General features: G+C 37.9%; 1 protein-coding gene across 5 annotated transcripts in view; it reads left to right on the top strand.

Moving 5' to 3' along the window:
- HDAC8 (histone deacetylase 8) overlaps positions 1–13355 on the top strand; it is a 225820-nt gene that overhangs the window by 149258 nt on the left and 63207 nt on the right. For 2 of the 5 annotated variants that reach the window (XM_029929836.1, XM_029929833.1), the window contains one exon: positions 9197–9274. The exons of 2 other annotated variants lie outside the window; for them this stretch is intronic. In XM_029929836.1, the coding sequence (XP_029785696.1) occupies positions 9197–9274 (78 nt within the window). Of the gene's footprint in view, positions 1–6940; positions 7007–9196; positions 9275–13355 lie in introns of those variants that run through there. One more of the 5 variants, XM_029929838.1, reaches the window with a different exon arrangement.

Raw genomic sequence — 13355 nt, 5'->3', positions numbered from 1 at the left:
AAATATAATTTACAACATGGAAACTGTAATTAATAATACTGTATTGCATATGTGAAAGTTCCTAAGACAGTAGATCTTAAAAGTCTTTATCACAAGAAAACATTTTGGTAACTATGCAAAAAAGGGATTATAAGAGAAATGCTAAGAATAATTATATGCCAACAAATCTCAAAACCTACATGAAATGGGAAAATTCCTAGAAGGCACAAACAACCAAAACTGAAGAAATCAAAAATCTACATAGATCTATAACAATTAAACAGATTAAATTAGTAATCAAAAACCTCCCACCAAATAAAGGTTCAGGACCAAATGGCTTCACTGGTGAATTCTACCAAATGTTTAAAGAAAAATCAAAAGCAATCCTTACAAACTTTTGCAAAAAATAGAAAAGAAGGAAACACTTCCTAATTTTGTGAGGTAATGGTTTCATATTTCTAAACTTAAAGCTGAAGTAATCAAAAGAGTCCAGTAGTGGCATAAGGATAGATATAGATCAATGGATTAAAGTGAAGAGTCCATAAGTAAACCTTTTGACAAGATTGCCAACACAACTCAGTGCAGGAAAAAAGAATAGTCTTTTCAGATATTACAGAAATGGTGTTGAGACCATTGGTTATCCACATACAAAAGAATGAAGTTGGACCCCTACCACACATCACATATAAAAAAATAATTCCAAATGTAGCAAAGATCTAAATGCAAGAACTAAAACTATAAAACTCTTAGAAGAAAACATTGGTGTAAATCTTCATGACCTTGTATTAAGCAATAGTTTCTTAGATGTAAGACCAAAGATGTAAGCAACAAAAGAAAAAAATAGATAAATTGGACCTCATCAAAAATTAAAATTTTTCTCTGCTACAAGTGATATCTTCAAGTAAATGGGAAGACAACTAGATGGTAGAAAATATTTGCAAATCGTATATCTGACATAGGACTTGTATCTAGAACATATAAAGAACAAAACTCTTACAACTCAATAATAGAAGACAAATAATTCAATTTTAAAATAAGCAAAGGATTCAGATAAGAACATACAAAAAGATACACAAATGACCAGCAAAGACATGAAAAGATGTTCAACATTAGTCTTTATAGAAAGGCAAATCCAAACCACAATAAGAGACCACTTCATTCCCACTAGGATGGCAACAGTAAAAATGACAGATAATACCATGTGGTAAGAAAGATGTGGAGAAATGGAACCCACACACTACCAGTGGGAATGTAATATGATGCAGCCACTTTGGAAAACAGTCTGGTAGTTCCTCAAAAGATTAAACATAGAATTTCCTATGACTCAACAATTCTATTTATAGGCATATACCCAATGAAAATCTATGTCCACACAAACAAATTGTACACAAATGTTCATAGCAGTAAAATTCATATTAGTCAAAAAGTGGAAACAGCCCAAATGTCCATTCACAGATAATGTATAAATAAAATGTGTTCTATCCATACATGTAATATTATTTGGCAATAAAGATGAATGAAGTACCTGAAGTAAAGATCACATATTATATGATTCCATGTGAAATGTTCAGATAAACAAATATATAAAGACAAAAAGTAAGTTAGTGGTTGCCTAAGGCAACGTGACATCAGGGATGAAGAGTGACTGCTAACAAATACTAGTTTCTTTTAGGAGGAACAAAAATATAAAATTAGTAGCAATAGTCACATAACCCTGTAAATATACCAAAAGACATTGAATGGGTGAATTGTATGGTATGTAGATTATATCTCAATAAAGTTGTTTTTTATGCAAAAGTGACATTTAATAACTTAAATATACACATCTTCAAATGTGGCACATTATAAAGTTCTCAGTACAATTGACAATTCAACTTTAAGTGTCATTAAACCTTCACTCTTCTGGAAGTCCAATTCTTTCTACTTAAAACTAGAAATAGTTTTTTATTCCTGGAACTGAGGAACACAATAAAAAAGGAAAGTTTTTGTTATTCAATTTCAGACCACTGTGAAAAAAAATAAGTAAAATGAAGACAGTTTAGATACATAACCCTGTTACTTAAAATACCCTTTCTTGGAGTGGGTAAGTCAACTTTAAGGTTAAGTTAACTGGGGATATGATCAAATATATTGAAAGAAACTAACATTTATGCAACTGAACTTTACAAATGTTACTCTTTTTTTGTTTGTTTGTTTTAAAGTCTGATTGTTTTTTTCTGTTTATTTTTTTAACATATGCAATTATTTTCCATCATTTACACTACAGTAGTTACAATTATACTCCAAACAGAAAAGCAAAGTAAAAAATCAAAACCCCAACTTCTATTTCATGTAATTAGACTTATACAGAAATTAGAAGGTTATGTAACAACTAGTTAATCACCTAATTTCACAGCTATCTGAAGTGGTGATCGTTAATGATGGCTTGCACTAGTGTGGTATCAGTGTCGATTATGAGATGTGAAATGAATATATATTTTGAAGGTAGAATTCCTGACATATTTTAAGTGGTATGAGAGAAAGCAAGGACTTGAAGATTTTTCTCTGAGCAACTGAATGATGGGAGTGAGCAACTGAGATAGAGAAGGCTGTGGGAGGCACAGTTTTAGGTAATGAGTTAGAGTTCAGTTTGGACATGTTGAATTGAAGTAAGTCAAAGGAAGATGTATATCTCATTTGTGTGTGTGTGTGTGTGTGTGTGTGTGTGTGTGTGTGTGTGTGTGAAGTGTTGGGGAAATGAGAAAGAACAAGCAAAGAAGACAGAATAACCAGTGAGGTAAGAAGAAAATCAGAAGTGTGTGCTGTCCTGGAAGCAAAGTGAAGAAAGTGTTATAAGGAGAAAGTAGTGGTCAACTGTGTCATATGCTGCTGAGAAACCAAGGGAGATGAGAACTGAGCTTTACCCATTGGATTTAGCAACCTTTCAGTCATTGGTGACCTTGCCAAGAGCAGTTTTGATGGAGCTAAGTGGAAAAGTCTGATTGGAGTACATTTCATTGAGAATGTAGAAAGATAAGTCTCATTTCTATATGCCAACAACAAGAACCAAAAATGCAATTTTTAAAAAGATACTGTAGCAATAAAAATATAAGTAATCTATGAAGAAAATCTAATGAAAAATGTGCCAGAGATCCTTTATGCAGAATATTATAAAACTATTGAAATGCAGATCTGTGTCCTCTTCACAGATAGGGCTACTCATTACTGTAAAGATATCCTTTCTCCCTGAATCAACCATAATCAGTGTCACTCCAGTCAAAATACCAACAGGGGTTTTCATGGAATTTGACAATTCGGTTCTAAAATTTATATGGCAGTGAAAAGAAAAACCAAGGCATTCTTGAAGAGCAGCAAAGTAGAAAAACTAATTCTGTTGGATATTGAGATTGCAAATACAGCTGTAGTACTTAAAAGTACTTTGAAAAATAGGCAGAGAACAGAACAGAAAAGTCAGAAATAGACCTATACCTACTTGGATATTTGATGTAGGACAGGTAGCATCAAAGATCAATGGGAAAAGGGTTAACTGTTTAATAACTGATATTGGGGAAAACAGTTATCCACAAAAAATAATAAAATTATATTCCCACCTTACATTAAATACAAAAATAAATTCTGAGTGTATTACATTAAACTTTTAGAAGAAAATATAGTTTGAGGATTCTCAACTGGCGGTACCTCCACCCAGGGAACATTTGAGAATGTATAGGAATGTTTGGGGTTGTTATGATGATGGAAATTATGCCAAATCCTAAAGGCATTTGGTACCCAGGGTCCAGAGATGCTGAGTACCCTACAATGTGAGAGCCAGCCTCCCATAAAGAGAAATTGTCCTGCCCCATATGCCAGTAAACTCCCCACTCATGAAGAAACACTGATATAGGAAAATTTTCTCTGTGGTCTTTGGATAGGAGAGAATTTCTATAAAGAAATGTAGAGGCACCTGGGTGGCTTCAGTCGATTGAGCATCTGACTTCAGCTCAGGCCATGATCTCGCAGTTTGTGAGTTTAAGCCCCATGTTGGGCTCTGTGCTGACAGCTCAGAGCCTGGAGCCTACTTCGGATTCTGTGTCTCCCTCTCTCTCTGACCCTCCCCTGCTCATGCTCTGTCTCTCTTTCTCCTCCAAAAGTAAATAAACATTTTTTAAAAATGTAAAAAGCACTAACCCTTAGGGAAAAGAGTAATACATTTAATTACATTAAAATGAAGTGCCTCTGTTTACCAAAAAATCATGAGGTGAAAATACCAGCCACAAAGTAAAAGAACATACTTAGTGCTCATATAATGGCAATGTATTAATATTTGAAATATACAAACTTTAAATACCAATACATAGAAAAGAAAATCCAGGAGAAAGATGGGCAAAAGATAAGAACGAGCCTTTCACCAAAGAGGAAATCATTCAGAAAAGATGTTCACCTCATTAATAATCAATGAGATGCAAATTAAAACCACAATGGATGACCCAAAGAAAACCAAAAATCCATTTTAATCCACCAGATTGAACAATTTGAACATGTGTATATTTTACAACTCATTGGTTCAGCTCCTAGAAGCAGGCCTTGGAGAAACTTGGGCAAGTGTGTTATAAAGAAAGTTTATACCGCTGTTAATCAGGATAGCAAAAACAAAACAAAACAAAAAACCTTAGATAAAAACAGATGTTCATCAATAGCAGTATGTCTCTGTTGTGGTAGACTTACACAATGAAATACTAGACATCAATGAAAATGAGTAAACTACTACTGCAGATAACTGTGAAAGTTTCAGAGACAATTTTGAATAAAAGCAAAACTGCAGAAAAATTGACTGTAATACCTATATTAAAGTTTAAAGCCAAGCAAAATTAAAGAGTGTATTGACAAGAGTCTACTTGTCTATGTAGGAAGACTACAAAGGGGCACCTGGGTGGCTCAGTCAGTTAAGCAACTGACTCTTGATCTTGGCTCAGGTCATGATCTCACAGTTTGTGGGTTCAAGCCCTACATCGGGCTCTATGCTGATTTTGTGGAATCCCTCTCTCTTTCAAAATAAATAAATAAATTTAAAAAAAATAAAGCAAGACTACAATGAAATGCAAGGGACTGACTTTTAGAAGTTCATGATAGTAGGTACCTCTGGGGAAAGATAGGGTGGTAGGCCAGAAAGAGGTATGCAGGGATCTGCAATGGGACTCGGTAATATTCTGTTAAGGTAGATGGTGGGTTCACAGGGTGTTTATTCCATTATTATTCTTCATGACTTGTATATTAAGTATTTTTCACGTGGAAATTGCATACGAATATGATTTCCATAGATTAAGCATTTTGTATGCATCAACTGCACCATGCCTTTCAATGAAGAATTGAGAAAAATTCTCTCCCTCTGAAACTTTTGGGCTAGCACCTTTAATACAGAGAAAAACTCTCCTGTAAGCACCTGCCATCTGTTCCCAGCCGCAGTGTTGCCTTTGTTCTCCCTGATCTCATCCTGTGGGCAATGGAGCCAAAGGTGGGAGGCAAATGGCAGTATGGCATTTCCTCCATTGGGTCAGGAGTATAGAGATAAGCATTCCCTCTCTTATAGTCAAGGGTGTGCTTAGTCACTGAGTCTGCTGACATTATCAATGGGATAACAACTGAAATATTCAGGAGAAAAACACAGACTCAGTCACAAAGGGTACATTTGGGGGTCTCTGAAGGTGGGGGTACAGGGGTTGGAGGGTGGACAGAAAACTGGGCCAGCGAAAGAGAGACCAGGTTGCTTTCTAATGGCATCTTCATGAACTCATGTGACCCTGGGCAATTCACTTCCCTTCTCCATACTCAGATTCCTCCCCAATCCTCTTCAGGGTTTAACTAGAATGCACTTTCCAGTCACTGCCAGTCTAAACACTCAAAGACTGCAATTTTAAGTCCACCTGATGGGAAAATGATTTGTATAGCTACCTTCCTGGTCTCCAGGTTGGTGAATAGTTAAGCTCCTCTTTATCGATCAGAGTTGTTTAAAGTATTGCTGATTTGGCTCTCCTAGTAGTGTGGAAAAATGAACCCACGTGCATGTGCAAATGGCCATTCTTGAGTAAGAAACTCCTATTTACACAGTTAGCCTTGAAAATATTAATAGAAGTAGAAACAAAAATGTCCCCAAGCCTGTAGAGCCTGTCCTCCCTCCTCCAGACTGTCTTTGATTACAGAGGTTTCTATCTCTTTGTACACAGCCCTCCTTAGCCTTCCTCCCTCACGTGCATGTTTTGAGGGAAAAATAAAATGTGTTTGTCAAGTAGTCCCCACATAACCTCCCTTATTACCTCTACATCTTTTTCTGCCTTAAACCACCACTATCTCTACCAAAAAAGGCTTGCCTAGGCAAAATAAGCTTTGTCATTTGGGGAATGGGCCAAGGGTTAAATTAAAGAGACAGCTGTCTATACAACTGGCTAGAATGAGTAGAGGGCCAGCTGCTTCTCACTTTATTCCTTCCCATTGTTAGTCTCCTTTCCACCCCTCTGGCCACGGGTGCCGAACTGCAAAGCTGTCTGAGCTCTTAAGAAGTTTCAAGTAGTGAATTGGGGCTAATGCTACCTAACTTCCTTCCGTCATAACCTTCTTTGGCCAAAAGATGTTTAAGTCTCAAATTTGGAACTGGAAAGGAAATGCAAAATCTATAAGCCACCTTCTCATCACTTGCAGTCACCCTCTCCTTCTTCGAAGTCTTCTAGGCTTGTTAAAAGCACTATTTTGCTCTTAGCATTTTTTCTCTCCCTTGAACTATAGGGGGTTTTGTTTTGTTTTGTTTTTTCTTAGCAGCACTTTTGAGGAACTTCTTTTCTAAAGGAAAGAGAGACTATGTGTTACTCTGAGTGAGTCACTGTTGCTTAGTCAATGCCGGTGAGAATCTCAAAGATTAACAAAGATTGCCAAGGGTGGCTGCAGTCCAGCCCCAAAATGCCCATATAATTCGCCTCCCTTTCCATTTTAGGGTGAAAATAATCAGGGACAAGAAGAGGAGGGGATTTATGTGAATAAATAAGATACTGCCTTACAGCCAAAGCAACATTCAGATTCTCAGCTGGCAGAGGAATTCTTGAGCCTGATCTGCAGTGAAAGCATGAGCAAACTGCTAAATGGAATGCAAAGAGAACCCTGAGCTTAATCTCTGTTCAAGTCAGTCGACGAGGAGTCTCAGAGCAGTACTATTCCTGGAAGGCAAAGTGCTTACCACACACTGCCCCACCCTCTGCGTGAGAAATCCGGGGCCTCCATGGCTGTGCCAGCACCCTGGCTCTTATTTCTGCAGTCCAGTTGCTTTGGTGAAATAAGAGTGTACACTGCCTATCCATGAAAGAACCACTCTGAAAGCAATTTATAAACTGTAAAATACTAGGGTATGTCAGGTGGTCCTGTCACTCACCCATTTTTGTTGTACACTGCACTCCTTCAATTGTCTTTTCTCATTATTGGATAAAAACCACAGAATTTTGTGGTGAGAGGTTAAGCCCTGCATATAATCAATCATGCACAAGTCCCAAAGAATGGAAGCATAAATCAGCTGTAATTTTGGATTCCCCAGTCTCCACACAGAGTGCATTTACCAGTCAGCAACCTCACAAAAGATGTCACAGAATGGTCAAGGAATGACCTTAAGAAAATTTTGTGGGAAGGTGGGGGAGGATAGCTTTAAGGCACTTTTTGAGGGAAAAAAAACTCTAAATTTCAACACGCTATTATTACCTCTGCATTGAAGTAAAAGCCCTGGTGTTTATATAGCCTTGAATTAGGTGTCAAATATCTCCCGACTCCTCATGACTCTGCCCTGAAGTGAGAAGGCAGTTGTGCCACAGCCACTGCATACAGTGGTGGGCTCTGCCCAGAGTGAATGGAGAGCAAGATCAAAGAGCCAAAGCACATCCACTTTGCATCCTTGAGCTGTGTTAAAGGACATCCATCTCTGGCTAGCACCTTACCCAGGCTCTACTTTCAGTAAACAAAAGAATTTGAAATTTGTGATAAATTAAATGAAAACACAAGAACTTCCCATCTTCCCAATCACCTATCTTCCCACTGTTTACTTTGAAGGTGTACTTAATAGCATTTTCCAGAACAGAGTAATCCCTACATAGAGACAAAGATGGCTCTAATATCAGGGCATAGTGGGGAAGGAGCTTTGCACTCCTTCCCTCCCCATCCTCCTTTTCCCAGAGTCCATCCAGCTGACAGGTGCTAGAAGAGAAAAAATGTTAGCAAATGTTACTGTCCAGCCCCAAAGAAGCTGTCCCCAAAGGAAGACAGAACAAGGCAGCTCATAAAATCCTTCAACTGAGGGATGTAGCAAGACCTATCTAATTACATAAGATTAGAAAGAGTTCAACTTGTTGAGGATGTGCTACATGTGAAATTAAACCAAATGACACTTCTTGCACCCTGTAATGATACTATTTTGGGAGGAAAGTCCGAAGGGTTTGTTCACGCTATCAGTAACAATGGTTTTTCTAATCCAACATTTTCGAAACATCTGGTTTTAATATGGTGTTCCAACTGAAGTAAGTTAACTTTTTACCCACTGTTCTGGCCCTCCTTTTCTTTCGTCATTGTACAGTTCCATTTGTGTTGGCATTGTCCTTCTCTCACCCATCCCTCCCCAAGCTAACAGAGACAGAAGAGGGTTGTGCTGAGGAACTTTGCTTATCTCTGGACTGTTGATTGTTTTACTGTTGAAATAGCACTAACAAGGATTTGAAAGTAAGGCTAGTCTTCTTTGTTCTAGCTATGTTCAACAGATTGAGTCAAAAAAATATTCTGATTTTGGAAATTAGGGAAGGATCATCTCAATTACTCTTAACTAAAATGCTTAGGGAAACTGGTGTCTATCTAACTGGTTTCCAGCTAACAAGGGGAGTAACTGACCATTCTGTACCTGCATTGACCAAAAAAAAAAAAGTATTTGGTGATTACATGCTGAAAGTGTATGAGATAGGTGTATTTCCCATGAATGTAGAACTTTCAAATTAAACACTGAGTTTTCTTCTACACATCCCTTTTCAGAACAGAAAAAGGATTTTACTCTCTGGCAACCAGAAAAAGAAAACAGGATTCTGCAAATGGCTATGATTAAAAGCCAAAGTGTTTTTTGTTTTGTTGTTGTTGGGGTTTTGTTTTGTTTTGTTTTGTTTTGTTTTGTTTTGTGCTTTGGTACAAAGCAATTGTTAATGTTCACCCGTCTTTTTACCTTCTTTAGATTTGTGCCTCACAAGACTTTGCAAACACCAAAATTTGTAACTCTGAGCTGACAGGGATTGTCTACTGTGATTATAAGGTACAATCTAAATTGTGCTCAATCTTGACTTTTTAAGGACCTTTCCATGTGTTCTGAATTCTCTCCGGACTACAGATTATGGTTGGAAGGAGAAGGGCATGAATGATCTACAGGTCCTCTGAAAGGTGCAATCTTTTCAGGTGGCTTCTGATGTATTTTTCATGTCTATAAACAATCCAACAGTGAACTTCTGTAACAAATGCCTTAACCCCAAGAAGTGGCTAATAATGGGACATTTTATGCCCTCTGACAAGCCACTGGGGGTGATGCTTTGGGACACATGTACCATTCAGTGCCTGAAACATCACAAGGATGTCTGTCTGTGTAGGGCTGATGTCTGCTGTTTGGTGCCATGAAGGGGCTAGCCAGAATTGCTATCTATAGCCTTTACCTAAGAGAAGCGCCATTTTTTACTACAAAGTTAACAAACTTTATTAAGCACATACTGTGTGCAAAGCCTTGTTAGGTTTCTATAGCATTCTCTGTAACATGTTACTAGAGCTGTTTTTTGAAGTGGTTAGGGAATTTCACTAATAATTTACTGACTACTGATTATATATATATATATACACACATACATATGCATTGTGCTGGGGCTACCAAGATGAATTAGAGGTGTTTCCTGATTTATAGAGCTCAGAGTAAAGTGTGAGAAAGAAAAAATTGCAATGGGGTGTGAGACTAGAGGTTCCTTGTGAAGAGCTTTGTGAGCAAAGGGAAAAGAATGATTAATTCTCTCAGAAGGGCATCAGGAAGGCTAACAAAGGAGATGATATTTGAGCTGTATCCTAAAGGATGTGTAGGATTTCACCAGGCAGACAGGACAGAGGGAAAGAGGATTCCAAGCAGAGGGAACAGCATGTGCAAAAGCTCATTAAAGTGTGTTGGAAAGCTCTTTTTACCATCATTTGAGAGGACAAATATAAGTTGTCCGAATGTTGAGTTTGGATTTTTTTTCTCATGATTACATTGCCATTTTAAAATATAGGACACAATATTTTAAGGCAAAGATGAGAAAAGACCTGATAGATTTGAAAGTTCTCATTAAGCTGTGATGATACAATATCTTCAACAATTCGATTATTATCCCCATTTCACAAATGGCTTGCCCAAGTTAGCAGAATGAATAAGTGGCAGGACCAGGATTGAAATCAGGCATGCTGGTTCTGGAATCTGAGTTCTTCACCACTGCACTGCACAGCCTCCCAATGTTTTTCTGCTGCTCAAATGATTGGCTGTTGCTCTTTCCAGCAGGGCAGCCTTCATCTCTTTCCACCCCACTGTTTTCTTATCTACTATTTACTTGGAGCCTGGAAGATGCTTCGAGGATGACCTCAGGGAGTTGGGAGAGTGGCGAATTAACTCTACTAAAACCAAAGGCAACAGAAGGAAAGGAACTACAGACATATGCCCTCTCCCCTTTATGCTTCCCTTTGACCCTACTACCCTACTCCTCAAGCACCAGATACCTGTTTACTTCTGCCTTAAAAAGAAGCAAAGGGTTACCCTCTTTCGTCCCCGTCTCATTTTTCTACCCTACTTGGCTGCCAGCTCCTCCCTGCACAACCTTTTGTAGTCTAGAAACGAGGCTTAGCGAACTCCTGCAAATTCAAGTTTACACACAGTTTCAAATTGTGTGCCCTGCAATGCCCCCAACTGGGCCTATCTCATTTTGCTCTGCCTGACATTTTGTTTTGTTTAGTTATGTTTCTGAGGGGAAGTGGAGTTTGAGTTTTGATTCCCTCGAGAGAGAGTGAGGTCCCTGCTGTTTTACTTTGAGCTAGCACTAGCTCAGCTCCAGAGTGAAGCCTTTACAAACACCACCCCCAGATTAGTATAGCAAATACAAAAGAGCAAGTGGCAGCGAGTAACAACTGCACAGTTGTGTTCATTCTCCGACTTTGCATGTCTTCAGTATATAGGAACTTGGTTTTGTTCTGTTTTGTTTAGATTTTGAGAATTTTTAGAAGGATAAAGGTGATACACCCATCACTTACTAATTGTATGACCCAGGGAAGCTATTTAACTTCTCTGTGCTTCAATTTCCTCATCTGTAAAATGGAGCTAATATTCTTCACAGGGTGCTTGTAAGGATTCGATGAATCAACCAGTGTTAGAAGTGCACCTGGTACATAGTAACTGCTCAGTAAACATTAGGTGATATTATTTGTTAAATAAAGTACTGTAGGGGCGCCTGGGTGGGTCAGTAGGTTAAGCGGCCGACTTCGGCTCAGGTCATGATCCATAGGTTCGAGTCCTGCATCGGGCTCTGTGCTGACAGCTCAGAGCCTGGACCCTGCTTCAGATTCTGTGTCTCCCTCTCTCTCTGCCCTCCCTCACTCACTCTCTGTCTCTGTCTCTCAAAATAAAATGGACATTAAAAACATTTTTTTAGGGGCGCCTGGGTGGCTCAGTCGGTTAAGCCTCCGGCTTCGGCTCAGGTCAGATCTCACGTTCATGGATTCGAGCCCCACGTCAGGCCCTGTGCTGACAGCTAGCTCAGAGCCTGGAGCCTGCTTCCGGTTCTGTGTCTCCTTCTCTCTGCCCCTCCCCCTCTATACTCTGTCTCTCTCTGTATCAAAAATAAATAAAACATTAAAAAAAATTTTTTTTAATTTTTAATACAGTATTGTAGCCGAGAAGAATATGACAAATGCACTTGCTCCCACTATTCAAAATTAAAATTGGTAAAGATTTTATCTTAGCTTTATATCTTTTCTTAAAAATAAATTATTATAGATAAGTTGACTATTCTGTGACCCTCATCCCCAGTACTATTCTGCTCCCAACACCCCAAAGGCATCCATCATCATGAATTTGATGTGTATCTTTCCAGTCCATTTTCACAGTAATCAGAAACAAGATTTAGTATGGGGAAGGGAAGTGGGTGGTTTAGTTTTTTTTAATCTACACAAATGGTATCATAATGTTTATATTTTGCAACCTATTTTTTTTCATTCAATATTCTTTTTAAGATCTGTCCATATAGATCTAGTGCAGTCCACTTAACTGCTCTGTAATATCTCATTGTGTGGATATACTGTTTTATTTATCCATTCATATCTGCAAGGACATTTGGATCAGTCTGAATTTTTTGCAACTGAATTCAGTCAGTTACAGTGAACATTCTTATACTTGTCTCCTTTGGCACATGTGCACATTTCTGTAGAGCATAGAACTGCAAATGTAATTTCTGGGTCATAGGGTCTATCCATTTTCAATTTTCTAGATACTGCAGTCTGGCAGAGGCAGTGAGCACAGTAAGTAAGAGCATGACCTGGGGTCCAATAGATATAAGCTCAAATCCCAGCTGTATTACTTCCTAAGTTGTGTGACTCTAGCAATTCTTTGTGCCTTGGTTTCCCTATCTGTAAAGTAAAGAGAATAGCATATACCTATTAAGGTTGTTGTGTGCACTAAATGCAATAGGCTTTTAAGGTGCTTTACTGACTAAAATATGGTAAGCTATATTTTTTTACTATATTTTATCACATATTTCCCCCTCAAATATGAGAGTAGACCTTTTGTAAAGTATAGATAAGTGAATAGAAAAAATACTAGAAGAATGTTCATCAAAATGTTAACTAGTGTTAGAAATCTGAGTGATCTTTTTGTGGGTTTTTTTATATCTTTCACGTTTTCTAGAAATGAGACATATTAGCTTTGTAATTAGAAAACAAAATCACACTCAATACATTTTTGAATGAAAAAGAATATAAAGGAATTGTGATTAAAAAAAGAATTTACCTTCTGGTGAGCAGGTTCTCTTCAAGAATAGTGAAAGAGGTCTTAAGAGGTAGCTTTATAAAAGTTTAGAAACAATCTAAATGCTTACCAGCAGAGGATTGGTTAAATATAGTACATTGTGGAAGGACCTGCAAGATAATATGGTTAAATGAAAAGAGCAAGTATAAAACACTGCACAAAGTATGTTACCATACTATGTTAAATTGTATTTTTTTCCATAATATTTTATTGTCAAATTCTTTTCCATACAACACCCAGTGCTCTTCCCCTTAAGTGCCCTCCACCATCACCAACACCTCTTTTCCCCCCTCCCCCTTCCCCCTCAACCCTCAGT

The sequence above is a fragment of the Suricata suricatta genome, chromosome X (genome assembly GCF_006229205.1).
Source record: "Suricata suricatta isolate VVHF042 chromosome X, meerkat_22Aug2017_6uvM2_HiC, whole genome shotgun sequence".
Classification (NCBI taxonomy): Eukaryota; Metazoa; Chordata; class Mammalia; order Carnivora; family Herpestidae; genus Suricata; species Suricata suricatta.
This window is presented reverse-complemented; position numbering and strand designations above follow the sequence as displayed.